Below are 27230 nucleotides of genomic sequence, written 5' to 3' on the forward strand. Positions count from 1 at the left end.
TTGAGAAGTTGTGGCAGTCCGGGGAAGTTCCCCCTGGCTGGAAAAGGGGAAACATAACCCCCACTTTTAAAAAGGGGAAAAAGGAAGACCCGGGGAACTACAGGCCAGTCAGTCTCACCTCTGTGCCCGGCAAGATCGTGGAGTAGATCCTCCTGGAAACTATACTAAGGCACATGGAAAAGAGGTGATTGGTGACAGCCAGCATGGCTTCGCTAAGGGCAAATCGTGCCTGACAAATTTGGTGGCCTTCTATGATGGGGTTACAGCGTTGGTGGATAAGGGAAGAGCAACTGACATCATCTACCTGAACTTGTGCAAAGCATTTGACACTGTCCCGCACGACATCCTTGTCTCTAAGTTGGAGAGGCATGGATTTGACGGATGGACCACTCGGTGGATAAGGAATTGGCTGGATGGTTGCACTCAAAGAGTTGCGGTCAACAGCTCGATGTCCGAGTGGAGAGCAGTGACGAGTGGCGTTCCTCAGGGGTCGGTATTGGGACCGGCGCTGCTTAACACCTTTGTCAGCGACATGGACAGTAGGATTGAGTGCACCCTCAGCAAGTCTGCCAGTGACACCAAGGTGTGTGGTGCGGTCGACACGCTGGAGGGAAGGGATGCCATCCAGAGGGACTGTGACAGGCTTGAGAGGTGGGCCCATGAGAACCTCATGAAGTTCAGCAAGGCCAAGTGCAAGGTCCTGCACATGGGTCGGGGCAATCCCAAGCACAAATACAGGCTGGGCCATGAGTGGATTGACAGCAGCCCTGAGGAGAAGGACTTGGAGGTGTTGGTTGACGAGAAGCTCAACATGACCCAGCAACGTGCGCTCGCAGCCCAGAAAGCCAACCACATCCTGGGCTGCATCAAAAGCAGCATGGCCAGCAGGTCGAGGGAGGGGATTCTGCCTCTCTACTCCGCTCTGGTGAGAGCCCACCTGCAGTACTGCGTTCAGCTCTGGGGCCCCCAACATAAGAAGGACGTGGACCTGTTGGAGCGGGTCCAGAGGAGGCCACGAAGACGATCAGAGGGCTGGAGCACCTCTCCTATGAAGACAGGCTGAGGGAGTTGGGGTTGTTCAGCCTGGAGAAGAGGCGGCTCCGGGGAGACCTTACAGCAGCCTTCCAGTACCTAAAGGGGCCTACAGGAAAGCCGGAGAGGGACTTCTTACAAGGGCAGGTAGTGACAGGACAAGGGGTAATGGCTTTAAACTGAAAGAGGGGAGGTTTAGATTGGCTGTAAGGAAGAAGTTCTTCACTGTGAGGGCGGTGAGGCACTGGCACAGGTTGCCCAGAGAGGCTGTGGATGCCCCATCCCTGGCAGTGTTCAAGGCCGGGTTGGAGGGGGCTTTGAGCAGCCTGGTGTAGTGGAAGGTGTCCCTGCCCATGGCAGGGGGGTTGGAACCAGATGATCTTGAAGGTCCCTTCCAACCCAAACCGTTCTGTGATTCTATGAAGTAGACTAGATTCTTCCTTGGTAGAATACATACAAAATAATAGTAGATGTTTTGCAGAGGTTAAGTTTGCACATTGGAAGTATCTAAACCTGTAGATAGTTACACCTCTTATGCCCTTCTACAGCTAAGACTTTATTCCAAATTGAGAAAGTAAGCAGAATAATACAGATGAATCACTTCTTGTATAGATACAGTGTGTGTATTGAATGCTGACATTCCTCTTAAATAATCATTTTAGTATAAAAAATGGAATATCAAAATATCGTTTGAAACACTGTCAGGTAAAGTTATTTTGTCCTTGTTCCCTATTTCAATACCACTTTGCTTTGACTTTTTGAGATAAGTATAAACATTTCTCAGCTTTTGCAGTGTTGAAAGACTGTAGATATGACCTTGCTTGTTTTTTAGTTTCATCTCAGCAGGAATGAGCCAATAAAGATTCAGAAAGATATTCAGACATTGAAAACGTCACAATCCGTTACCTTTCTGCAAATGTGAAATTTACTGAATAAAAGTGATTATTATTCTATTAACCTGATAATGTAGTCGTAAAAAGCATTCTTGTGACTTCAGAACATCAGTCCCATTGACTTCCATAACATTTATATTCCTAACATCCATTCCAAAATCCTGTTTTAGGAAGTAGATTTGCAAAAATCACAGGTTGTCTTAAGTGTGTTGAAGTCAGTGGAACAGACAATTTATATCAGCTGAGAATCTGTCCAGAGGCATCTAAATATAGGTTTAAAAGCTTAGCTTTAGACTGCTATTTTTTGAAATGCTGTTCTACTTTCTTCCTAGTTTATTATAAAGTTGTAAACTGTTTCCCACACTTCGAGATTACAAATATTTTCATCATTCATGATGACCTGTTTTCTTCAAATAGTAACTCTGGCTGAGTTTAATAAATCATATTCCAGAAGACTTACTACTTTGGCACTACATTATTAAAATGTTGCCAATATTTTAATAAGCAACTACTACTATGTATCTGCCCTTTAGGCTTTTTAAACTAAATATATTTGATGCTCAGAGAAGACGGAGAAAAATGTATTGTATTGTTTTCTTATTGTAAGAATGCTTTTCCAACATATATAGTGGGTCAAACTTGTCTGAAAAATTGCCTTAATTATTCTTGTCTAAAGGCAGTAGTGGCATTTTTTTTTTGCCATATCTGCACTAAGGGACACTCTGGGAGAAGATATAGCTAGAACTCCTTGTATTGCAGTGAACATACACCAGTACTGCTTCTGCCATCTAGGATAATCCTGATATTACTTAAACTGTAATTAGTGGTTCTTATCTGGTGGTGTTCATGCTGTATAATTTTAATGTGTCAAATGGGCAAAGGGAAGACATAACAGAAATTAGAGCCTTGTATATAGGCCTGTTTCATACACCAATTTTTTTTGTATTTATTTATCAGTTATTTCCTTCTTTAAAACTTCCATTTAACAGATGCAAAAGTGATTTCTTTTTTCAGAAGAGTTTATATCTGATTGGTAGGGCTAAATTTCACCTAAAGACTTCATAGCACAAAGTGGTAGGAGGGGAGAACATTTATAACCATGGAGAATCACCCTAGCCCACCTTAAACTCATTTTGTTCTTAATTATACCAGAACCCTGAGCTCCTCCCAGAACAACTGGGAGCTAAACACACACAGAGTTCACTCTGACTGTTATTAATGAGATGTAATTTGGTTATGCTTAGACTTTGTGCTCTGCTTTCTCAGGTGTGGTTGTTTTATGGTATGCAAGGAAATTGCTCATTATACTCAGAACACCTTAAGTCAGTATCCTGTTAATTTTACTTGATTAAAAAAAAAAATTTACAGAGTAAAAACACCTGCACACAATTCAAAATGCAAGAGGAATTAGAGAGAAGATGACCGCTGGAATGCAGTGAGAACAGGATGGGTTTTTTTACCTGCCATGACCATCGGAGACCTTTTCTTTTTCCCAGCTGGAATAGGAGACTACTAGAAGCACATGTTTCTCAGCTGCAGTACTGATGCAGCGTTGACTTGCAGGTAACACACACCTCCTCCGAGTGTCTGTATGCACTGCACTGTATGTCACTCTCCTGTGTTATCTTTGAGTAATGGCTCAACCTGATGCCCTGGGACAGTGTGTTTCTGTCATTTAATAGGTTGTTGGATTAAGGATGGATGGTTCTGCGCTAAACACATGTAGAATGACATTGTTAGTTGTTGCCATCCTTAGCCGTATCAAAGTGTAGAAACTGTACCTGCAGGTGCTGTGGGCTGTGAACTTCAGCAGTGGCCATTTGTCCCTCCACATGAGAGGGAAGGGATATCCTGTGACCTGTGTTCTTGCAGCACATCGGAAGTTCCCTAAAGGCCAGCAAGCAGACAGCGCCTAACCTATGATCAGCTCTGTGGTGTGCAAAAGGTTACCTCGTGCTACCGTCTCCCTCAAGCCTTGAAAAATTCACTGTACTGCAAGGCACTTTATTTATGTAGTCAGGAAAATAAAAATAATCATGCAAAACTTGATGACTCTCAACTGCTTATATTCTTACACATATAAAATGTGATTGACAATTACTTTTGAAAAACTGCCGAATACATATGTCTGAATAAATTACAATGGTCATTAGTTCTTCATCACAGCTACATTTTCCTGTAGCTGGTCATTGAGTTCTTTTATGAACTATTACTCTTTGTATTTCCTGTTGAAATACATTTATAGATGATATTCACCAGTTACATCCAGTATTTATGCCTTGTAGCCATCTTTTTAGCACGTATGGCTTTTCCATGCTTCTCCCATTTCAGTGTCTCCAGTGGACTGGTTCTGTTAAAGCTCACAAGCTCTGTGTTGCAGCTTGCTTCCTGTCATTGGATTGTGAAACAATCTTGCCCATATTTGTCATACTTCCTAATGTAATATCATCTCTCTGCCTACCTTTAACGGTTCTCTAAGAACTGAATAAGATCGCGTTATGGCCCTGCAGTTGCTTTGTTTTTTCCTTTTAAAGCTATGTCTCTTAGATAGAAGTCCTACACTGGCCTCCTCTTTGGCACCCGTTCCCCAGAGTGCAGTGGGTATCAGTTGGGGTTAATTTGCTTGTGATGTTCTCCCTAGCCCTGTTGGCAAACAGCCACTGCAGCCAAACACATTATTAATAGTGCGGTAAAGCGACTATCTTGGAGAGCCTCTCAGTAGAGATCTTCCAGATCTTATAAACTATACTTCTACAGTTAAAACTCCTGGAGATCACCTATGAAGAAATCAACAGATTTCAGATATACAGATATTTCATGTGTGACAGCAGGGGTTGTCCTTCTGCTTTTTCATTTTCTGAGGTGCTCCTTGCCATCTCTGACTGCTTCCATCCTTCTTCCTCAATTCATATGTAGATAGTTATTGAGTCATGACATTTTTCATCTCAAATTCATCCTTGTCTTTTTCTAGCACATCCTCATTTTATTTCTCTGGCCTTCCCTTTAGAAATAATCCTGGTTTTGATATGTGTTCACGCTGTCTTTAGGCCATATTTCAGTAGCAATAGGAATCAAAAGGACTACTAAATAAGAAACCCGTATTGAGAGTAAAATTCTTTTGGTTTTGGGTTAGCTGATTCAGTTAACTTTTAGTCATCAGATATTCATTAACACTGTTTGAACTTGGTTCATCCCTGTTAATTATTCAGCATCTTAAGTTAGGTCTTCTTCCTGCTCTCTGGCAAAGTAAATGGGAAAACAGGGCCAAAACTGCATTTTCAGTCTTGCAGGCTAAAACTAGGTCTCTCTTTAGCTTACGTTCATTCATTCCATGCAAAACTAGTACATAAGAGTATAAAGCATGTGCTGAATTCTTTAGAGATTTGAATAATCTGAATAATTTGAATAATATAATATTGTATATCCTGATGAAACATAGGTTATTTTTAGTCAACTTTTAGTAGTGGGCAACTTAGAGCCTGCTTCTCCTCAGTCTTCAAGATGGTGGAGACCCAGATGCCAAATACTAGTCATTTTGTATTAATTTAATAATATAGTCAAGTTGATCAGTACTGCAGTGTTTACAAATCAGTAGTTTACTTTCCACTGTATTATTACACTGTAAACAAAATATAAGTTGTCAAATAAATTATTTACCAAATACCAAATCTTTTAAGCAAAACCAGTGAGGTGACCTGTGTGGCAGTGAATGATACAGTCGATCTTGCTCAGTTTCAGTGGTTTTAAATTTAGATAACTGCAATAGGTCCTGGGTTCATAATTGTTAGACAGGTGTATTTGTCCCAGAACGTGGAGCACTTTTTATTGTCATTATGTCACCTGTGTTACTGATACATTGTGTTTCTTTGTCCAAATGCAGACATCTTATAGCAAAATCATTGATCTCATCAGAGCCACATACAGTTTACTAGATGTGAATTTGGCTCCAAGGTTTAGTGACTATTAGGGTATATTTACCTTGTGACTCTAATGTGCCGAAGCTCATACGTCCCTCAAGGAATGTTAATTCTGAAATTCACTGACAGAATAGCTGTATGTTTGCTGTTACTTGTATTTTGAATGTTTTTAACTAGATATACTTGGAAATCTTGCAAACATTAATTTCTCATGTTCAAGTTGTCCATTGAAATCTGCGTGTTAAGATAGATACAAGGTTAAAGAACACACATTACTTTCTGGAAAAGGGACAGTAGTCTAGTTGAGGCCATTTAATCCTGCAAGTGGGCACATATTTTCTTGTATCTTCTGGATAGCATTCCTCCAGATTTTTCTGAGATAAACATCATGAAATAGAAAATACCAAATGTTAAGTGGTAATTTTCAGCTTTCTATGTCAAAGGATCCTTCAAGTAGTGATTCGTAAGCCAAATGTGACATTTCAGGGTCATGCTGTGAATGTATACATTAGGGATTATATAGCTCCAATGTTCGGGGAAACAGTCTTAAGATCCTGTATAGAAGTACCACATGTATCCTTTCCTTGTAGTCACACCGCTGACATGATCCCAGCCCATTTTCCTGCTGTTACAGAGCAGTAGGTGCTAGTTGCTTACTCTGCAAGTAAGTCCTGTTCAGCAGGCTATTCTGACAGAGTAGCTGCTGCTCCAAAATGCAGCACGTTCCCAAAGTGTGGTAAGCAAGAACCTACAAACAGGGATCCACAAAGAATATCTAATTACGTGCCATGGGGCATACCGTAAGAAAATTTGTGCACCAAGTAAGGCAGACTTTCATGTAATTAAGCTTGTTTTTAACCATGCGAAGCCAGTTATCAGGAAGAAGGTAGAGGAATCTCAGAAAGCAGATGCAAGATAAAAACAGAAAAAAAGGAGTTTAAAAAAAAAAAGGGGGATAAAAAATTTATTCGTAAACTCTTGATATTGCCAGGAGCTTTGCGCTGGCTAATGAGATTTTCTCTGCATTCTGTTTGTTTATGTAATCAGTGAAGCAGAAGTGGATCTGAACTGAAATTTAGAATGCCCTTCCCCAATGATTTGAAAGCTGTGTTGGGAAAGAAATTTGTGTGTGAACAAAGGTCAAAACTGTGAAGATTTCACCTTTCTCTACAATCGGTTGAGAAAACCTTTCCAGTTGTAGAGTGATTCATAACTGGGTCCTGAACTAAGGGATTAGTTTTGGAGATCTGATCCATTTCCACCGTAAACAAAACTGATGGGAATTTAGGATCCTATGTGGAAGGCAATAGTTTAAGTCAGTAGTGTGTTTTTAAAATCCTTACATTTTGCACGCAAACATTTTTTCCTGAAATCGGGTGTCCGTGTGTTTTTATTATGACTGAATCGTGAAAGAGCTTGATTTCCAGTTTCTGTACATAGGACTCTTGTCTTTGTGGTGCTTTTTGGTTTAGGCCCTTGATACAGAATTAGGTAAAGTCTCACAAGTCTTCAGTGCCATAGATGCATTGGTTGTGTTTAGACACCTTCTGCACCAGCAGTTCCATCTTTTGGGCATTGAAATTGATTTTTCTCATCTTAGCGTTTGAAGATGGAGAGTGCCCTTGCCAATCGCCTGAGAGTGTACAGTGGCTCGAACAGCAGAGGATGTGGAGTCAGCAGATTTTCGGGCACCAGAAATGGCAGCGTCAGGAGCATCAGCACGAGTAGACTGTGTTGAGGTAGTTCTCCCGAACTGTATTATGAAACCAAACAATTCTGGTATACACAGGCTGGTGGAGGCTGCCTCTTAGTCCAGAATGTTTAATCCAGACGAATATGTTGGGTGGTTTTCCCATATGCTTAACCCAAGTAACGTTGTGTACAGCCCTGCATTTTGCACAGCAGTATTTCTGATCGCCATGCAGCCAAGGCAGCAGTATGCCTTGTGGATTGTCTGCTCCTAACTTCTCTTTGGGTTAATAACGAGACCGTATAGAAGTAACAAAGAAGCATGCTTCCATGACTGACTGAGAGCTTCTGGAGTTATTTAGTCTTCAGAGACTTAATTGCTTTAGGCAATGGTCTCTGCTATATTCTCTGATTTGTGGATTGATACTGCAGATTGTAAAATCCTTAAGTTCTTCAATATAATTAAAAGTTGAAATGGATATTATTTTTGATAGATAAAGATGAAATAGACAAGATGTACATTATTTTAGATATTTTCTCTGTTATATTTCATTCTGTGTGTAACAACATTTTGTATCCTCAAAATCCGTTTTTAAACATACTCTGTTATTTTGAAGCCTGGATAATATATAGATTCAATACTTTATGACAGATTAATTTATACTTTTGGTCCTTTGCTTTACACCATACATTCTATATTCTAGAAATTATATAAATTATCTTGAGATTCACTGAAAACTGAGTTTTCTTTGTAATCCATTAAGTGATGTGTAAGTAAATAGCTCTTTGTGATTGTATCATGTAACGCTTTCACCCTGGTTAAGATGTAACTACTCTGCAACAGGTAAACTGTTAACATTAAGTATTAATTTTACAATGTAACTTCCGAACTGATTCATTAATGAATTTAAAGTTACATTGCAAGGTTTAAAATACTAGAACTGGAAGAGACTCCTGAATGTGACATTTTAACAACTTTGAAATAAAGGTTACTGTGTACAACAAAAGTGTGAGAAAATATTATTTGAAATTAATGCAGCAGATAATCCAGTAATGGCAACATATTTGCCTTTATTTGCTTTTTATTTCTTCAGAAAATAATGGTATCCATTTATCATAAACTCAAATAAAAATATAATTCTGTATGTTGTTGCACAAGGAAATAGAGTATGTAACTTTTAACTTTCTCAGTCCTGTCTTTGTAGACGTTTGACATACAAGAAGCATGCATTAATTGTGTAGCAGTATTACATTGCCTCTTTCATTGTGTTTATTGCTGTGTAAATGTAGTTGTGTCTCTGACACAATTGCTTTTCACTCATGAATTTTTACCTGTTAGAGATACTTTTGTTATTTATGAATACAATTCTTCATATGTGGGAGTAATTCGGATGTGATTAGAAGTTTGTGGTTGAAGGTTTGGATAAACGTTCATGTAATCACCATCTCCTATCTGTCAGAAAGCTGACCAGGATTTTGATGAGAATACTATGATTTCATTAAAATAATTTATGGCAGTTGACTCACTTGTTTTGCCAGAAACTGTAAATGCAAGGCATTTTCCTGTTTATTTGAAGTGTTTACAGTGTGTAGATAAGTATCTTCTAAATAAGGCAGCAAAAACAAACATGCAAGAACATGAAAAAGTTACATTAGGCAATATATGTGATTACCATGAATTATAATTAATACCACTGAATTGTATAATTTGAGTTGTAATTTATGGAGTGTGAATGTCTTAAAACTATTGTGAGCAATGTTAGTTTATCACCAAGTATTCAGCAATCTCTCTAAGCTACTCTCTATGTTGGTTTTCATGCATTTGTAGTTTTTGGAGAACCATGTTCCATTATTGTGTTTAAAAATAATGAAAAAGAAGATTCACCTTATTCTGAACCTACCGTGAGGGCCGCTTCCATAGCCGAGCATCAGATCTTTTCCGTGTAACTCCTGCAGTTACTTATGAATGGACGAATAGATCCAAATGCGATATGGATAAAGATTTATGTGAAAATTTTGGCTGCAAGTTTTATTAGCACATTAATTATATTACATTACATCATTTAAGCAATGAATATTTAACTGAGCATTACTCATAATTGCACCTTTCCTGTTCCACCTTTATAAAATGACCCCACATAAAAAATATAATGAATCTTTTCATAAGAAAAATATAAGTAATTACATGAAAGAGATAAAAATATCACAAGCTAATGAAAAATCTCATATAATATTCCATTGGGTACATTTGGCACTGTGCTTTATCTTTTGATATAGTACCAGCTAACTGAAATTAATCTGCCCCCATATAAATGTTACAGTCTCTGAAACTATGTATCTGACTGTAGAAATTACACAAAGTAATGTTTAAAAGTTGCCTTTTATGATGAATTTACAGTAGTACAAACCAAACCTTTTAAAGAAAACATTTTCTTCGAAGGTAGAATAGAGTATGGAAATACACAAATTTTTACCGACTCGATTGTAACTTAGATTACCATTCATTTAATCTTTGAAGAGTTTCAGAGTTTCACATTTCAAAATATATAATTCTGTATATGTATAAACAGTAATTATATATGTAAATAACAGAGAAATACTGCTGTTCCATTTCCAGTTCCAGTTAGCAGGTATTTTCAGTCTGTGGCTGGAGTTTTTTGAGCACTTTAATGTGAGCATGGGGAGTCATAATCACTAGAAGCTTTTGTCGACTTTAGTGCAGAATGATAAAGTCACAACTAATACTGCCTGTGAGAGAAAACTGTGTGCAATCTATTAAAAATGTATGTCACGTTCCCTGGTTTTTTACTTGTGAAGGCATTGCACTACGTAATGCTTGTGAGTGTGTATACAGTTAATACTGTAACTGAAAAACTTGTAACATCTGCAAGTGTAAAGAACTATAAACTTGCAATGCTCACATGCTGAAATGTGTTTCCTGTGGTGTAAAACCTGTGTGTGGTACTGAGGAGTGAGACCTGCCCTCGGGATTTGTTATGGGAACTTTGGTAGTATTTAAATGCTTTTCATGACTTCTTCGTTCAGGCTGAGAGTGTGTGCACCACCTGACTGTGTAACGAGTGGCTAGTCTTCAAAGGGGTCCAACTGGTTTGTTTTAAGCAAAAATACTTTGATTTCCAAAAGAGCAACTGGTAAATTGTGGGATAAGTAAGTGTAGTCATTTTTAGAAAACTCTTGAGTCCAGTCTTGCAAACACTTACTGGCAGGGAGTGCACACATTAGTGTAAAGAATTCTCCTAAAGTTAATGAGAGTCTGTATGGTAATAAGAGTGTCCATAGTCATCAAGTTTGCAATTACAAATGTAATTACTTACTCCATTGAGTTCAATTAATTTTGAAATTTGATATTTACAACTTGTATCTAAATGTCAGAAGTCTAAACTAGATTAATAACAAGTCAATTAAGACACAGTGGTGAAAGTTTTAGGAGGAGTAAGTTAGACAAAACATAAACATTTTTAGGGATGTGTGTGTTATTTAAAGAGAAAGGGAGTGTAAATGAGCTGACTTGAGAGTGTTGCAGCTTTGTTTATTAAACTTAGCTTTTGTCTGGATGTGTAAAATTTCAGTCAGCTTTTGCAAGACATTTCCAAAAAGAAGTACAGTGCAGTTACAGCAGCAGAGGGACTAAAAATGGTTTTCACTATTATTTTAATGGAGATTATAATGTAAAATGGAGTCATTTGGGGGAGGGTGTGAAACATTCACTTTGTCCAGGTGACTTCATTATCTTTCTTCAGCATCCTCATCTGTTGTGCTGGTGGAATGCTTATTGCTTCTTGAATGGCTCCCAGCCTTCAGATACTCTTGCAGACTAAGGACTTACTATTAAAAGATAAAATATTTTCATTATTCCTTCTGGTTTTATAGCAAGAATGATTCAAAGTAATGAATACTGTAAGAACAAAAATGCAGTAAGAAGCAGGTTGGGAATTGGGGAGCATGAGTTAAGATTTATATTACTAAAATGGGTGTCTGTGTAGCGTATATAGAAAGTCAGTTTCTGTTTAAGAATCTGTGTGCTCAGTCTGGACTGATCATGGATATATTGATAAATATTGCTTTGGAACAGTGCCAGATTCAACTCTTCCATGCTCTAGGCTTAAACTACAACATCTTGTTTTGTACCTTGTAGTCAAAAATTTGTTGCTACTTTTTCACTTAATTTTAATTTAGGTGCTAACCCCTTTGGAGCTGTGTGGGCAGCTACCATACTTTTTGCTTGTTTGCTAAAATGAATCTGTCACTTTCTTGTCTAAAAGATATCTGTGAACATTGATCAAATAGGTTGGAAAATATATTGGAAAAGAGTGGGACAGGAAAAAGAAAAGTATAAAGAAACCATGTGCAACAGTGAATTTGAGTGAGTATGAAATAGGTGAGCTATCAGAAAGCATTAAAAAGCAAAGTTATCATGAGTTAATCTGCGTTAGGGTGACTGTCAGCATAGAAAGATGAAATTATTCTGACAGTAAACTGTGGAAACTGTGTTTCTAGATATTTCAAAACCACCAAATGATCAGTAGAAATAACATATTTGCTGGGTTTCAGAGACTTGTTAAGAAACTGAGATTGGACAAAAAAAGAACAGTAATGAACAAGTAGAAAGATGAACACTCAGGAGAATGTTTTAGAAAGCCATAAAGGTTAAAACAGACATACAGTAACACAGAAGGCACTGAAGAAGTCAATAATACAGGAATATGTCCTGCAGTGCTATTACCAGTCGTTACACAGCACTGGTAACATCAGTTTCAAAGGACTTTGGGACTTGGCACTGCACTTCCCAAAACTGTTGTGTAAATTCATTGGTATTTATTACATTATCTAGCTTAAATTTTCTGTGTTTGAAAATACTGCAGATTATGTTAGATGAAAGATAACAGCCTAAATATGAAAGACAGCAGGTTCTGTTAACAGGAATTATTCATTTGGTTTAGTGGTGAACTATTTGCCTAAGAGGCGTAGATATATTTTAACAACTTCTCTGTACAGAACATTAATTTCAGTAAAGTGCAGAAGCACATCTGATGCCTGATCTTAATTTGTGATCTTAAGATTCATTCCTTGAAGGTATGCTGAAAGTGAAGAAATACAGTAGGTCGGTCAAAGTGTCTGTTTAATTGAAGAAATCTAATAAAGTATATAACTTCTTAAACTTGAGAGCGGAATATTTGTTTATCTAAATGTTTTTTGATTTTACTAACATGTCTAGCAAAAAATGCTTCACTCTTCTAAAGAATGGCATTTATATTTCTGTGAATTTCTTTTCCTATTTTAGAAAGCTAGAAGTAAAATTTGCTTGTAATAAGTATGCAGCAGTGTTCTCTATCTAGCCCCATGACAACCTCATTTTTCCATAATTTAAATGTTAAGACAGGTCTATGTTTTTTAGCCATAGCATCTTTGATAATCAGTTTTACTTCTGATACAAATTGCAGAGATAAAATGGTTGATATTTTAGATCACATCAATTAAGACCATGCTAATTTTTTTGTTAGGATCAACTCTGATTACCTTAGAAGGCCTCTGAACTGACTGTTGCAGTTAATGCCAAATTACTTAATTATTTTTATCCTCTTTTTTTACTACCACCACCATCAAAATCCAGTGTTTCGAGCATATTGGTCTACCAGGGCTTAAAGAGAAATTCTGCAGTAGAGGTAATACCCTGTTCCAGTTTTCTTCACGGAAACAAAGGCAGTAATTGATTTATTAAATTTGAACTTGATCCAGAGCAGGGTAGCCGGAGTGCCTTTTGGAAGGGGTCCTGGCTCAGGCTGTCTCCCGGATCTGCCCAGGAATTGCTTGGGGTAGAGCTAACCAGTAGGAGCCACAACCGTGTGAGGAACCGTTTCCCGTTCAGACAGCAGTCGGGATGGCGGAGGGCCAGCATCCAGGGCCACTCTCTGGCATGTTACACCACTCGCATAGCAGTAGCGCTTAGGTCCCTGGAAGGCTTACTGTCTGAAATGCCTTGTTTAGTGCAGAATTTTCATTAAAAGGCCTGGAAGAATATAATCATAGTAATTCAATTTTTTCAAGATGAATGAAATCTTTATGGAATATTTATAAAGCCATTTGGTTTAAATTTAGTAACCTTTTAAAATATAAAATAAGGGTATTGAGTGCACTATTTGAAATCATTTACTAACTTTAAAATGTCAACCATTATAAAAAATCAAGATCGATATATTCAGATGAAGAAATCGTTCTTATTCTCCAATGTCATAGTAATTTAGAATACAACTTCCTAATCTTAATTTCATACAAATATGAAATTCTAACATTTTGGAAAGGCCTGAAGTAGCAAATGGTACGCATGTATCATGTAGTAAATTAGCTTTAAAAAAATCTTTTTTTTTTCCAATATGAGCAAAGCTATACACTACACAACTGCAGAACATCCATTCCCGTTAAGGAAATCACAGCCCTGCCATCCTTCTAACATGCTCAGGCCTTCAACTCCTGTTCACAAGTTGCGCAGCAGTTTTCCTCTCATTTTGAAAAGATCTTTGCTGCTTTGGGCTTACTTCTTTGAGTCAGTGCTTCTGCTGTCATATATTCTAAGTATAGTTTTTAAAACTCTGTGTATTTCTAAAAAGTTTGCCCATAGTCAAAATTGGTAGATTTTAAATGCTTTTAACAGTCAGTCCACATATGCTGTGATCTGTGCCTTTATCAGTTTAAGCTATACTTGAGATAACCAGTTTTTCTCACAGCACAAATTCAGAGGTAAACCTGGGAGATTTATCCCATTGACTTTAGTAAATGAAGAATTTAATCACATAATTTTTAGCAATTTCTCACTTCTACTCTTATTTCACTGTTTCAGTCACCTGAGCCCAAGGAGTATAAGTGCCTTTTTTGCTGTTATATAGTGATCAGTCACAGACATAAATCCAGGTTATTCCTCATTTAAAGCCCTTTACTGCATAAAGCATGGCTGATACTAACTTTTGGTTCACTTTCGTACGATACGTTCTTATTTGACTCTTTCTTTTATACTGCTGTGAAGAAGGATAAGCTGCTTTGGTTGATTTTGCTGTCATTTGCACCCAGTCTTTTGCAGCAGAGGCCGTGTGAAGCCTTTCTTGCTCTCAGAGGAGCTGCTGCCCGAAAAGGGGCTCTCAGGGAGACGCCCACCAGCAAAGTATGACACATTGCTCCCATCCACATGCAGTGTCGTGGATCACACCATCTGCCTGCCATGCTCCTGTGCCGTGAACGGCACAGAGAGAGGAGTACTTGCCTAGATGTGCTTTGCAGCACATCAAAGGCTTGAATCTCAGGCTGGTCATTTAATGGAAAATCTCTATTCTGTTGTTTATCTGCTTACAATGATAGAGTTTTCATAAGCTACTGGCAGACAGCAAGTGTCACTAAATACCACCGCTTATTGGTGTGACAGTTTGTTTGCTTATTCCTGAAATGGAGGCCGTGTTTCAGGTCACCTGTACTACAACCCAAGGAGGAGAGGACCCCAACAGCTCAGTGCATTCTGTTAGACCAACACAAGTACTCAAAGCAAGCCTCATCTGAGCTTAACTCGTTTAGCGTGCTGATCCTTGAAACAAAAGTGCTTTTGCATCGTGACTGTAGTTAGGTACAGTTTGAGGGAGGTAACAACCACACTTTGTACTTTTGCTATGAAGAGCCAAAACACTTTCTAGTGGTTTATAAAGAAGTTGATAACAAATCTATAAATCTGTATCAAAAATGTCACAATTTGTATTACTTTCAATTGCTTATAAATATAACATGGGTCATTTTCCTTGAGCAACTGCGCAAAATTATACGAAGACTTTATGTTTATTTTTATACTAAAATAATTGTTGCTAGCTTTTTAGTTCAAGAACTTTAGCTAATGTCTTAAGGATGGAGTATATTGTTCTCATTTGCATCAGCATCAAACCGATGTAGTTCTTTTTGCAATAACAGTATCATTTGAGCTTTATTGTTATCTAAACAAAATTTGGCTAACATTTTGCAAGTGAAAATTTCATCTTAGATATTTCTTCATCTGTTACAGGTCAATGCACAAACTGACTCAACTGGAGAGACTTGATCTGGGCAATAATGAATTCTCTGAACTGGTAAGAAATGCACCATTTTTTAATAGAAAGCCTGTGTGTTTTGGATGCTCTGTGCATGGGGCATTAAACTTGTACTTGAAAGGCATTATTGTATTGTGGCCACATGCTATGGTCACATTTCCTTGTAGAATAGGAGATTTATCACAGTTCATGAGGTGAATGTTGATAATAGAATGTGCTTCATCTACATCAGGCTTCTGCAGTTCAGATCAAGGTCACAGATGATTCTTACTCTGAGCTGGTTGCTACTGCTGGAATACTTCAATGTGGGATGAATTGATGATCTCAGTATAAATACTTGTGTCAATTATGTATTAATTTCTTAATATCTATCATTATATCTTGCAAATATTAGAAGTTGCTATTAGCAGAAGTAAATTTTGGACTCCAAAAGCAGTTTCTGCCCCTAACACACCTCTAAGATGAGAATTAGGTTCCCTGAGATTTACTAGCTTTCGGGAATTTTCTCTAGTATCAGTATAGAAAATAATCAAGTTGCTGTTCCCGTTAGGTATGTTTCTACCACATCTGTAGGAATTGACACTTCTCAGAAACAGTATGAGGGTGCTTAAACTGTATTTTAAAATGTGCCTATTTTTAGGGAGCGCTCACTGACTTCATCCTGCAGGAACTGTAAATATGTTAAGAGAAGCAAAACTTAGAAAAACTGCTGCCTCATCCTTTTTGAGACCTATCACTGCCAGGGCTATTCGATAGGACAACAAATTAGTACTGTGGCACTCACTATGGCGCTCGTGGTGAAACAGATGTCTGCATGTGCCTTATCCACCAACAGCCTGTCCAGTGACCGTTAAACTCTGTGAGCTGAACCACCTTTCCTCCAGAGTCATACAAGAACAGTCTGCAAAAATAGTGCTGCTGAATCAGGGATTACCATTTTATGAGGGTGATATTTCCTGTAGCTTTAATTAAAACTAGGATAATTTCACTTTAAACAGATTTTGAAATGTCATCTCGTAGTAGAAAGCTGTAGCAAAGAGTCTACATCTGGTTTATAGACAGTGCACTATCTTCTACCATTATGGCTATAACCCTGTTAATGTTTACTAATTTATACTGCTAGGTAGGACAAAATAGATGGTTTTAACTCAGATTTTTAATTAAAACTAGAAATCTTTTGCATAGATAAATAGAATAAAATTTTCAGATGTGGTATTTGGAATTTTGATCGTAAGAAATATATATATGCTTCCTGAATTCAGAGTGTGTCTTTTTTGGGGGTGAGTTGGGGGTGCTTTACTTTTGTAGTCTTTCTTTTAAATGGCTTCAACATCATTCTACGTTTTTGCATTGTAGCATACTGTCCCCTAAGAATGATAAATCAGGAGTCTGGTGGCCCCATACTGCTATTAGGACCAGACTCCCTGAGTTGACTTGTTTTTCAGGAAGCTGGTCCAAAAATGTATGAACTAAAATCAAATGCCAGAAGCAAAATGGGCCTAGAGGCAAGGGAACAGCACGAATCTGCAGAAATGTCATAGGAAAAGTGGTACTAGTCTAAATCAAGATCACCTGGAAAAAAGGATCGAAAGGTCCTGTTTTCATGGATTCTGAAAATCTGATTTGGGTTTCAATAGAAGCTTCCTTTTTATTGGAGAAAAATACTGCCTAGAACTGTGGTGGTGTGGAAGAGCTTAATTTCTTTGACAGTCCATCCCTGGACCATTGAAGTCCCTCCCTTTGCACTGGAAGGCTCTGTGCTCTTCATACAGACAAACTGGAGTAATAGGCATGGGGTTAAGAGTAAAGGTAGTTGCACAAATGAAGTAATTCTGTTCATTCATTTTCTGGAAACAAGATTATACAAATCATGAGATAGGTATATGTTCCTAAAATAGAAATTGTCCCTTCCTAAATAGCAGCCATATTCAAGTGGCTTAATGTAATCAAGGAAGGGAATAGGTAATCTGTGTCACGGGTCTCTGGAAAAACTGAAGCATTAAATCACAAGGTATGGGTCCAGGGTTTGAAATCTCCCCATCTTTGAAGTGTCAAAAAATGGCACTGGACAAATGATAAAGAGCAATTGTAGTACCTCTGCCTGAAAGGAGGGGGAAGGCTGGTGTAGTTCTTTCCAGAGTTTCAGGAGTCTGCTGTCAGCAGCAAGGCTTTAGAAGAAATTTTGAAAGAAAGTAGTTAAAGGTAGGGAGAAAAGGAAAAGGAAAAAGGATGAAATGTAATATACTTTTATCAAAGATTAATGCCAGTCTTCAATTCAGACTTGATACCAGGAAGCATTTCTTTACCAAGAGAGTGGTCAAACACTGGAACAGGCTTCCTAGAGAGGTGGTCGGTGCCCCAAGCCTGTCAGTGTTCAAGAGGAATTTGGACAATGCCCTTAATAATATCCTTTAAGTTTTGGTCAGCCCTGAATTGGTCAGGCAGTTGGACTGGATGATCGTTGTAGGTCCCTTCCAACTGACATAGTCTAGTCTAGTCTATTCTATTCTATTCTATTCTATTCTATTCTAATTGTGGCAATCTACATGGAAAATGAAAATATTCTCCAAAAATGCATCAGCAAAAGCATTTCTAACAGAGACAAATAAGTTTTTAATACCTCTTATCAAAACATTAGCGAGATCTCGTCTGGATTATGGTATACCATAATGCTATACCATAATCCATAGTGTACCATAATAACGGTATACCATAATCCATGCTCAGGAAGTTTGAAATCAAACTGTAATATGTACAACATAGGAGTAGTCTGTTGCCTTTGAGAATGGTGTCTGTCTAATGAGAGGAATTTAAAAGAAAATTAATGTTGAGAGGGGAAATTATGATTATCTATAATAACCTTAGTCAGTGAACACTCTGGAGGAATAAAGAGACATTAATCATCACAGGAACAAATAGTATAAAATGACCATTAATTAATTTAGCCTGGAAATTAGAAGTGGTTTTAACCGTTGAAGGACAACACAATTTCAATAAAATTAGCCAAGGCAAAATAAACTATCTTTAAAATATTGACTGATCATTTTTTAATAGAAACACATTATGTGACAACACGGACAACTGGGGGATTGAGCTCTCCAGATTAGCAGGTTCTTTCTTACCTGATGATGCATCGGGAGCTTCTCCCATAAGGTGCCATGTGACCTGGGCAACTGGAAAATCATATTTCTTATGGGAATTACAACATTCCAAAGAACTTAGACCACAGGAGATAATCAGAGATCTCTCTTAAGGTCCTGTGACAGATACATTTGTTTCTAGCTGTGTTGAAATAACTCCAGTGAAATAGTGCTACCGACTTTTAAAATGCTAGAATCTGATTTAGTCAGAACCAAGTGAAATATTTAATATCAGTTTCTGGCAGACTTTGAAAAAAATCAGTACAACTTTACAGAGCTAAGGCAAATTGAAAGTCTTGTTTTACCTGTGAAAATAGTGTTTAATGAAAAAGAATAATACTGCGTAGGCTGAAACATGGAAATATTTGTGACCTGATAATTCTTGACTTTCACAGCTGTAATGAATGAGAAGTGATTTGGGGAATTGCCTTGTTCAGTTTCTCTCACTAATATCCTATAGTGTTGAAAAGAATAGAACATGTTAGATTAAAGTTTAATATTGTAATTTTAAGGATTTAGCATTGCGTACTGCTATTTTAACTACTGAATATGACAATTGCAGACATTAAATCGTACATAAATGCAGTATATCCAGGAAAGTGTTCAGCAATATGACTCTGTTAAGCTATTTTAAAGATGATAAATCATGCAAAAAGCAGAGTTTCGCATGTGCTGCAAGATGAGATTTGGTCTTTCTTTTCAGTGCATTGTTTCTGAAGCTCCACAGTTCTCATTTCTCTTATTTGCCTTGTTCATAAATTGCGTACTGCCAATAGACTGTTTAGAACAAGAACTTCTAAGAAGTTCTTCTTTGTATTCATTTCTTTTCCAAAGGGTTCTTAAATTTTACAAGTTTTGCAAAAGAGCAACAGTGGTTAAATTAAATGAAATGAGCAGATTGTTCATGTCATTAACTATCTGAAAGTCTGATGGGGGCTATAAAAAGAAAAAAAAGGAAGGTGAAGAGGGAATCTTTTTTTTTTTTAAAATATTGTTTTATATTTAACTAAAAAAAATACTGATTTATTTAACTGTCCATAATATTATATTCTTTTCCTCAGCCTGAGGTTCTCGAACAAATACAGAATCTAAAGGAATTGTGGATGGACAATAATTCTCTGCAAATACTACCTGGGGTATGAACATTTATTTTATGTAATTATTATGTGATATAGTGGACTATTTACCTTGCAGTAAATAAATGCATGTGCATTTTCTTGAATGGGTACACATTCCTAGTTCATATAGTCATTAATTATTATCAAGAGATAAAAGTCTCAGCATAGCCATTCATATGGAAAACCTTTGTGTTATTACATGATAGTGTCTAAATGGGGATGTGCCTGTTTTATTTAAGCCTTGTTGTCATGATTTAACCCCAGCCGGCAACTCAGCACCACGCAGCCACTTCCCCTCCCCTCTCCCAGTGGGGTGGGGAGGAGGAAAAAAAAGGGTAAAACTTGGGGGTTGAGATAAGAACAGTTTAATAACTGAAGTAAAATAAAATATACTACTAACTACTACTAATAATATAATTATAATAGTTGTAATGAAAAGGAATATAACAAAAAAGAAGAGAAATAGCACCCAAGAAAAGACAAGTGATGCACAATGCAATTGCTCACCACCCGCTGACCGATGCCCCAGCAGCGATCCGCCCCTCCCGGCCAACTCCCCCCAGTTTATATACTGAGCATGACATTCCATGGTATGGAATAGCCCTTTGGCTAGTTGGGGTCAGCTGCCCTGGCCGTGCTCCCTCCCAGCTCCTTGCACCCCTGCTTGCTGGCAGAGCATGGGAAACTGAAAATCCTTACCTTAAGATAAGCGCTACTTAGCAACAACTAAACCATCAGCGTGTTATCAACAGTATTCTCACACTAAATCCAAACCATAGCACTGTACCAGCTACTAAGAAGAAAATTAACTCTGTCCCAGCCAAAACCAGGACACTTGTGTAGTTTTCATTGTGAGGGGAAATTGTTTCCTATTGTCTTCTTGGTCACCATACATTAACTAGGTTTTATAAAAACCCACATGAAGTTTTAAAAAGGAAGAGGAAATATTAAGTAATCTAAATAAACTTAAAAATAACAGATGGTATGTACAGATTCAACTATACTAAAAGCAATTGTGAGGCAGTGGAATGAAGCTATGTTTCTCTAGAAAGCACTCCATTTAGAAATGGAACAAAAAATATTTTACAATCTAAACATTAGGGTCATGGCTATATCTTAGTGCTGTTTCTGAGTTGTTGCTACCCCACAGTAGAACTTTGATTTTCAATTTTTATTGCCATAAATTATTTGAGATTATCACTCTCAAATACCTACACTGATTATGACTGGAGAAAGGGATCCCGGTCATTAGCATTTTATCACACAGGTAACAGATCATCTGTTTCACACAATAATGCTCTTCATTGCTGCAGGGAAAATGTAGAACCAGATCTAGCACAAACGTGTCTAGGTGTTGGAAGAAGAAGCAGTACTTCCTCTTTCAGCTTTGAACATTTGTTAATCAAAATTCAATTTTTTGCGTTGAGCAATGACTGTTTTTTTGTCTTAAATAGATTACATTCTGTCGTGGTTTAACCCCAGCCGGCAGCTAAGCACCACGCAGCCGCTCGCCCACTGCCCCCCCACCCCTGGGATGGGGGAGAGAATCAGGAAAAAAAACCTCGTGAGCTGAGATGAAGACAGTTTAATAGGACAGAAAGGAATGAAAAACAATGATAATGATAATAATAATAATATGACAATAGCAATACTAAAAGAATTAAACTATACAAAGCAAGTGGTGCACAATGCAATTGCTCACCACTCGTTGACCGATGCCCAGTTAGTTCCCGAGCCGCGATCCCCCCTCCCAGTTAACTCCCCCCAGTTTATATACTGGGCATGATGTCATATGGTATGGAATATCCCTTTGGCCAGTTTGGGTCAGCTGTCCTGGCGGTGTCCCCTCCCAGCTTCTTGTGCCCCTCCAGCCTTCTTGCTGGCTGGGCACGAGAAGCTGAAAAATCCTTGACTTAGTATAAACACTACTTAGCAACAACTAAAAACATCAGTGTGTTATCAACATTATTTTCCTACTAAATCCAAAACACAGCACTATACCAGCTACTAGGAAGAAAATTAACTCTGTCCTAGCCGAAACCAGGACACATTCATTTTTTATTTTGTGTTAAGCAGGGTGTTTGCACAGAAAATGATCATTTTCAGTCACTGTCCAAATACCCACATTTTGAGTGCTCTGTTAGTGAAAAGAAAAGCTGATGTTGAAACCACTTCTTGATACTGAAACCAGCTGGAGATCAAGAACAGAAATATTGCAGTATTGTTGCTGCAGTGTAACTGAGTAGAAGAAATATCAGATATACAAGAGAGTGTAGGCACAAACATTTAACTATTATTCTGTTTCTTTTCTGTTGACAATGAAATTGGTTAATATATCCAGTGCTAAACTGTGTTCCCAACACAGTCCTGCTGAGCTGTCATAATCCCTGGAGAGGGTATTTAGAGTTGAAGATGTTCATTAGATCGTGGAACTGAATCCCAAGGAGCTGAATAATTCATGTTTCCTGAATCTGATCCTAGTAGGCCCCAGATGATGTTTTATGAAAGCCTTCTTCAAAACAAGAGGTTTAAAACAGTTAATATTAGCTTTAAAATTTGACTTTTAAAAATAGAAAGGAAATACTAACTGGTAATTGATTTTAAGATTTAGAGATTTGCCAGGTTTCCAATATTGATAATTCAGTTTTTAAAAAAAGTAGTTTGTGCTAGAAACAAAGATTGTATTCAATTGTTAATATGGGTAGAATGGCAAAGGTTGGGGTGAAGGGAGATTTTCCCTTTACACAACAACTCAGATGTGATTAAAGATAACGTGAAACTGCCTCCTTAGAAGCAGAGGGCAGATCTCAGCAAGGTAAGAGATGAAAAGCAAGCTATATTCATATTGTTTTGAAAGTACCTGGAGATGAAGCTGTCTGAAACTATTTGCCTTTTTCAAGCGTACAGTAAATAACCACTAATAGTATATGTAAATAACTAAAATACCCACTCCCATGAACTTTTATAGAATCCGTACACTTCACAAGCGATTCCCATGGCTTTCCCCAAATCCATAAAGGAAGTTCCCTCATAGGCCATGAATGTTTATTCATCTGGTTTGAAACAAAGTTTGATATGCCTCATTTAACTTCTTTGTAACAATGAGGTAATTCCTGTGGATCACAAAGTATTCCTGTGGATGCACACTATTGCAACCACATGGTAGCTCCCCATAATGGTGTTGTGCTGCCTTGTCTCACTCCTGCTGTGTAATCCTCCAGTCTGTGTCAGAGCTCTGCCACTGGGTCATAGATCCAGCTCGTTTACTCTAGACCCAGCTCTTCCACTTGTAGGTTTTCGTTTAAGGAAAATTGTTTGTTGATTTTCTTGGTGAAATTTCACGTCTAGAATGAAGTGACCATCTTGTGATAATGGATCAAGAAGCAGGTTGCTTCTACAGGCTTCAAACACTTAGATGCTACACAGATTTTCAAAGAAATTAGGGAAGAATTCATGTCATGTTGCTCGTTGATGTTATAGCTGCGGTTAAACACTGTATTCACAAAAGTGTACTATTGGGGTTAACCGCTCATAATTGAACTATGGATATCTGAAGTCCAATTCTAGATTTTATAAAATTCAGAGAATCAGTTTGACGCAGAAAAGCTTTACCTGCATGTCTAGCCTCAGTGATCTTAAGGACTGCCGAGTAGATGTGAATTGTGAGTAAATGTCCCTTGGATCTGTGTCCACATGAAGAAATAATACAGCTGTATGACTAAGAACTCAAACTTTCAGCAGATTTAATGAATCTGGAACACATTAATTAGTTTGGTACGTATCATTCCGTTTGGTACAGTTCCTTTTGCACTGATCTGAACAGGAAGGCTGTTAGCCCACCACTGATACTGCTTCAGTGAAACAACTCTTGTAAAAAAGGATGCTGACATAACTGAATATAAGCCTGTATTGCTATTGTTTGTCTTTAATTAAACTTAGAAACCGGCATGCAGTGTATATCTGTTCAAGTAACACTTTGTAACATGCTATTAAGTCTATAGGGAAGTTAAAACAGCTCGTGTACCTGGATGTGTCAAAAAACAGGATAGAAACTGTTGATTTGGACATATCAGGATGTGAAGGACTTGAAGATCTCCTGTTGTCATCCAATATGTTGCAGCAACTGCCAGACTCCATAGGTGAGAAAAGCTCAGGATTTCTTGTAAACTTTTACAGCTGAGGATTTCATTTATATCTTTTTTTGGTAATTATGAGACTTTATAATAGCTGGAACAAGAACTGCCATTAAATTCCAAAGGAGTTTGAAACATCTGTGTTTGGACAGTCCATGAAGACTATTTTGTGAAGTCAGGGAAAAAATCCATCGTTAGAAGGTATTGATTATTCTGATTTGCTATTTTAAAGAAAATGAGCAGAGAAAGATATAATTGATCTGATCTAAATTTGAAAGTAAGTATCATAGTGATTATGTTAACAGTGTGAAACTCTTGAAGGAAATACCTCCTTTTAGTTACAGTAGTGCAATTCCATATGAGAGCGTTAAACAAAGATATAGTTCAAATTATTAATTTTCTTTTTTACTATATTGCATGCATAGAAGTTCTGAATTATTTAGAATATATAGAAATTCTGGAAGCTAAGTGGTTGTAGGTATATCACTCTGTACATCTGGATATTTCATTTCAGTCTTGATCCCTCATATTTGCTTTGGAAACACTTGAGGTCTTTCCTGTCTTCTTTTGCTTCCAGCCAATGAGCCCACGATATCATCATCATCTTTCTCACTTTCCTAAGTGCATCCCTTTGAACATGGAACTGTTGAATTCCCCAATTTTAAATCAACTTAGTCAAGATTCCAAACTGTATTGCTAATTAATAATACTGTGCTACATGAATGTTACTAGATGTCTTTTACAGCTATTTTCTATTTTGGTCTTCTACATCTCACCATAAATTCTAGAATTTTTGCTTTATGTGGTTTTCTGATATGCATATGCAGATTGATTTTTAGAGGACATTTAGCTCCTGTACAAAAGGAATAAATGTTTACATTTTGAATTATACATTCTTGCAATTAGATATATTCAGTTCTCATTTCCAAATTCCTATTACTGAATGGTAATAGATTTAACAGAAGTAAAGCAAAAAGAGTAATTTTAATACTGCATTTTCAGATTAGAGCTTGCTGAAATTCATTTTGGTGGAACTTTTAAAAGAAAATTTTGTTGAAACCTAGATGTTTCTTGGAACATGTTGATTTTGAACAAGTTTTCAACAAAAATGTTCTGCAATTGAAATGAGTAGTGTTTCTGGTATCCCTTTTAATTATAGCTTTCTTTTGCTTCAGCTTTCATGTTATGGCACATTCGGTTTAACATTTTTCTCTATATTAGTGATTAATTTATATTATTCCCAACATTAATTACAAATAATAATTTAAAAAATGCTATTTCAGTATATCCAGAATTCTTCCAGGGAAAAAACAGATTTTGAAATGCCAATAACTTCCAGAAGGTGGAAATCTGTTTCAGGCTCTGTTTCTAGCACTGTAATGCAATATTTTTCTCACTTTTTCTGTCTTTTTTATTGTTTTCTGCTGTTACGCACTGGTAAAGCAGAAGTTTCATTCCCTTCTTGGTAAATGTTACCCAGTTATGAATTTGCTTACACTTAGATATATAATAATTCTTTTAATAATAAGAATTAACAGCATATACAAATGCATTCAGGATTGATTCTGGTTTTCAGTCTGATTCTGGTTTTCTGTCTATACCTACATATTGTGAAGCTGTATAAATGTAGCATTTACTTTAGATAATTCGCCTCATGTCCTGTTATGACCTGAGCACCTTTTAATCAAGGCAACAGGACTTGAATTCGATTGAAACATTAATAGATAAGTAGAAATAGTACTCTTCCTACACAGATAGGATACTATTCTTGGGGTTTTTTTACAGTTTTTTTCAAGACTCCAGAAATACACTTAGTATTTCACTTGCAGTTCAGCTTAACATTTAATCAGTGCTTCATTTTGATGAAACATATTTTCAATGGGACAAGAATGTGTCTGTGTACTGTCCTATATACAGATGTTTTCTAAAATCTAGATCAAAGTTATTCAGTGTTAGAAAACGTTCTTTGTTTAAGGATATGGGAGATTACAGAAAGTAAAAAAGATTAATGTGAAATATTTTTGTGTTACTTCTTCCTTACCTGTTTTGTAGGACTGTTGAAAAGGCTTACAACTTTAAAAGTAGATGACAATCAGCTTACAATTCTGCCAAATGCAATTGGAAAGTGAGTATAAGTCTTATGATTTTCAACATTAAGTAAAATGTGTTTTCCCTTCTGCTTGCGAAATGTGGGTTTTTTAAAATAAAAAATAAGACAAAGATGTACTGAATTATAAAATAATTTTGAAATGTGTGCCTAACACTCAGCTTTTAACATTTAAATTTGGAGCAACACGGTGACTTCTGTGGACTTATACTGGCGTAAGTGATAAGATGATGAAATGTATCATATTTTCCAAGAAAAAGAACAAAGGTATTTTTCGGTATGAATCACTTGCAATTTAGATGATTAGAGCAGCAAAAGTAGAAGAAATGGAAGTATTTGGGGGAATATGTCTGTTTCCATAGCAACAGCCAGTACTTGATGCTGAAAAGAAAATGGCTGTAAACCTCATATGTATGAAGATTTCTTAAAATATTGAAGTCGCATAAATGAAAAAGTTATGAAAATTTCATAGGTGTATACATCAAAATGTGAAAGTATCATATAAGTAATCTTATTATGAAAAGCACTAATGATGCTTTTTAGCTATCATTTTGTCAGATATTACATTATCACTGGTGCAAAATTCTGTCTTGTACTGCTGTGTGTCTTGAGCTTATTGCTAAATGAAATCTGCAATTTATTGTAAAATTCAAGGCAGATGCAGGCATCTCTCCAAGTATGGAAATAGGTGATTCTTTATATTGTTTCACAGTACGCATATCCCTTTCTAGCAGAACATATTTTTAACGTTGATATTTTTGTAGGATGCCTCTTCCGCTACATATTTGACTTCTGAAATGCTATATAAACTGATATTTGGAAAAAAAATCAGAATACATGGTCCCTGGCTGCCTTCTACAGCTATAGCACTAGTGTTTTCATCATCCCCCTTGCACCAGCAGTAGGATTCATGCAGCAGAAACCGAGTTCAGCCTAAGTGTAATGATCGTCTGGTGTGACTGAACACATGGTTATACCGTTCATACCAATTCTGCGCTGTCAGCATGAAACCTTGGGAATGGGGCATCTGTGAGCAGAGTTGCACCCAGACTCTGTTCCTTTGCTCTCAGTGCAAAAACCATTCTCTCTTCCGCAGGTTGTAGCTTAACAAACTATTTCATTA

General features: G+C 37.1%; 1 protein-coding gene across 1 annotated transcript in view; it reads left to right on the forward strand.

Annotated features, from left to right (window-relative positions):
- Nucleotides 1–27230, forward strand: part of LRRC7 (leucine rich repeat containing 7) — a 108428-nt gene that overhangs the window by 24261 nt on the left and 56937 nt on the right. Inside the window, exons 6-9 of the mRNA XM_050900856.1 lie at nucleotides 15585–15648; nucleotides 19811–19885; nucleotides 23862–24006; nucleotides 26053–26125. Of these exons, the coding sequence (XP_050756813.1) occupies nucleotides 15585–15648; nucleotides 19811–19885; nucleotides 23862–24006; nucleotides 26053–26125 (357 nt within the window). The remainder of the gene's footprint in view (nucleotides 1–15584; nucleotides 15649–19810; nucleotides 19886–23861; nucleotides 24007–26052; nucleotides 26126–27230) is intronic.

Source organism: Gymnogyps californianus, chromosome 8 (genome assembly GCF_018139145.2).
Source record: "Gymnogyps californianus isolate 813 chromosome 8, ASM1813914v2, whole genome shotgun sequence".
NCBI lineage: Eukaryota > Metazoa > Chordata > Aves > Accipitriformes > Cathartidae > Gymnogyps > Gymnogyps californianus.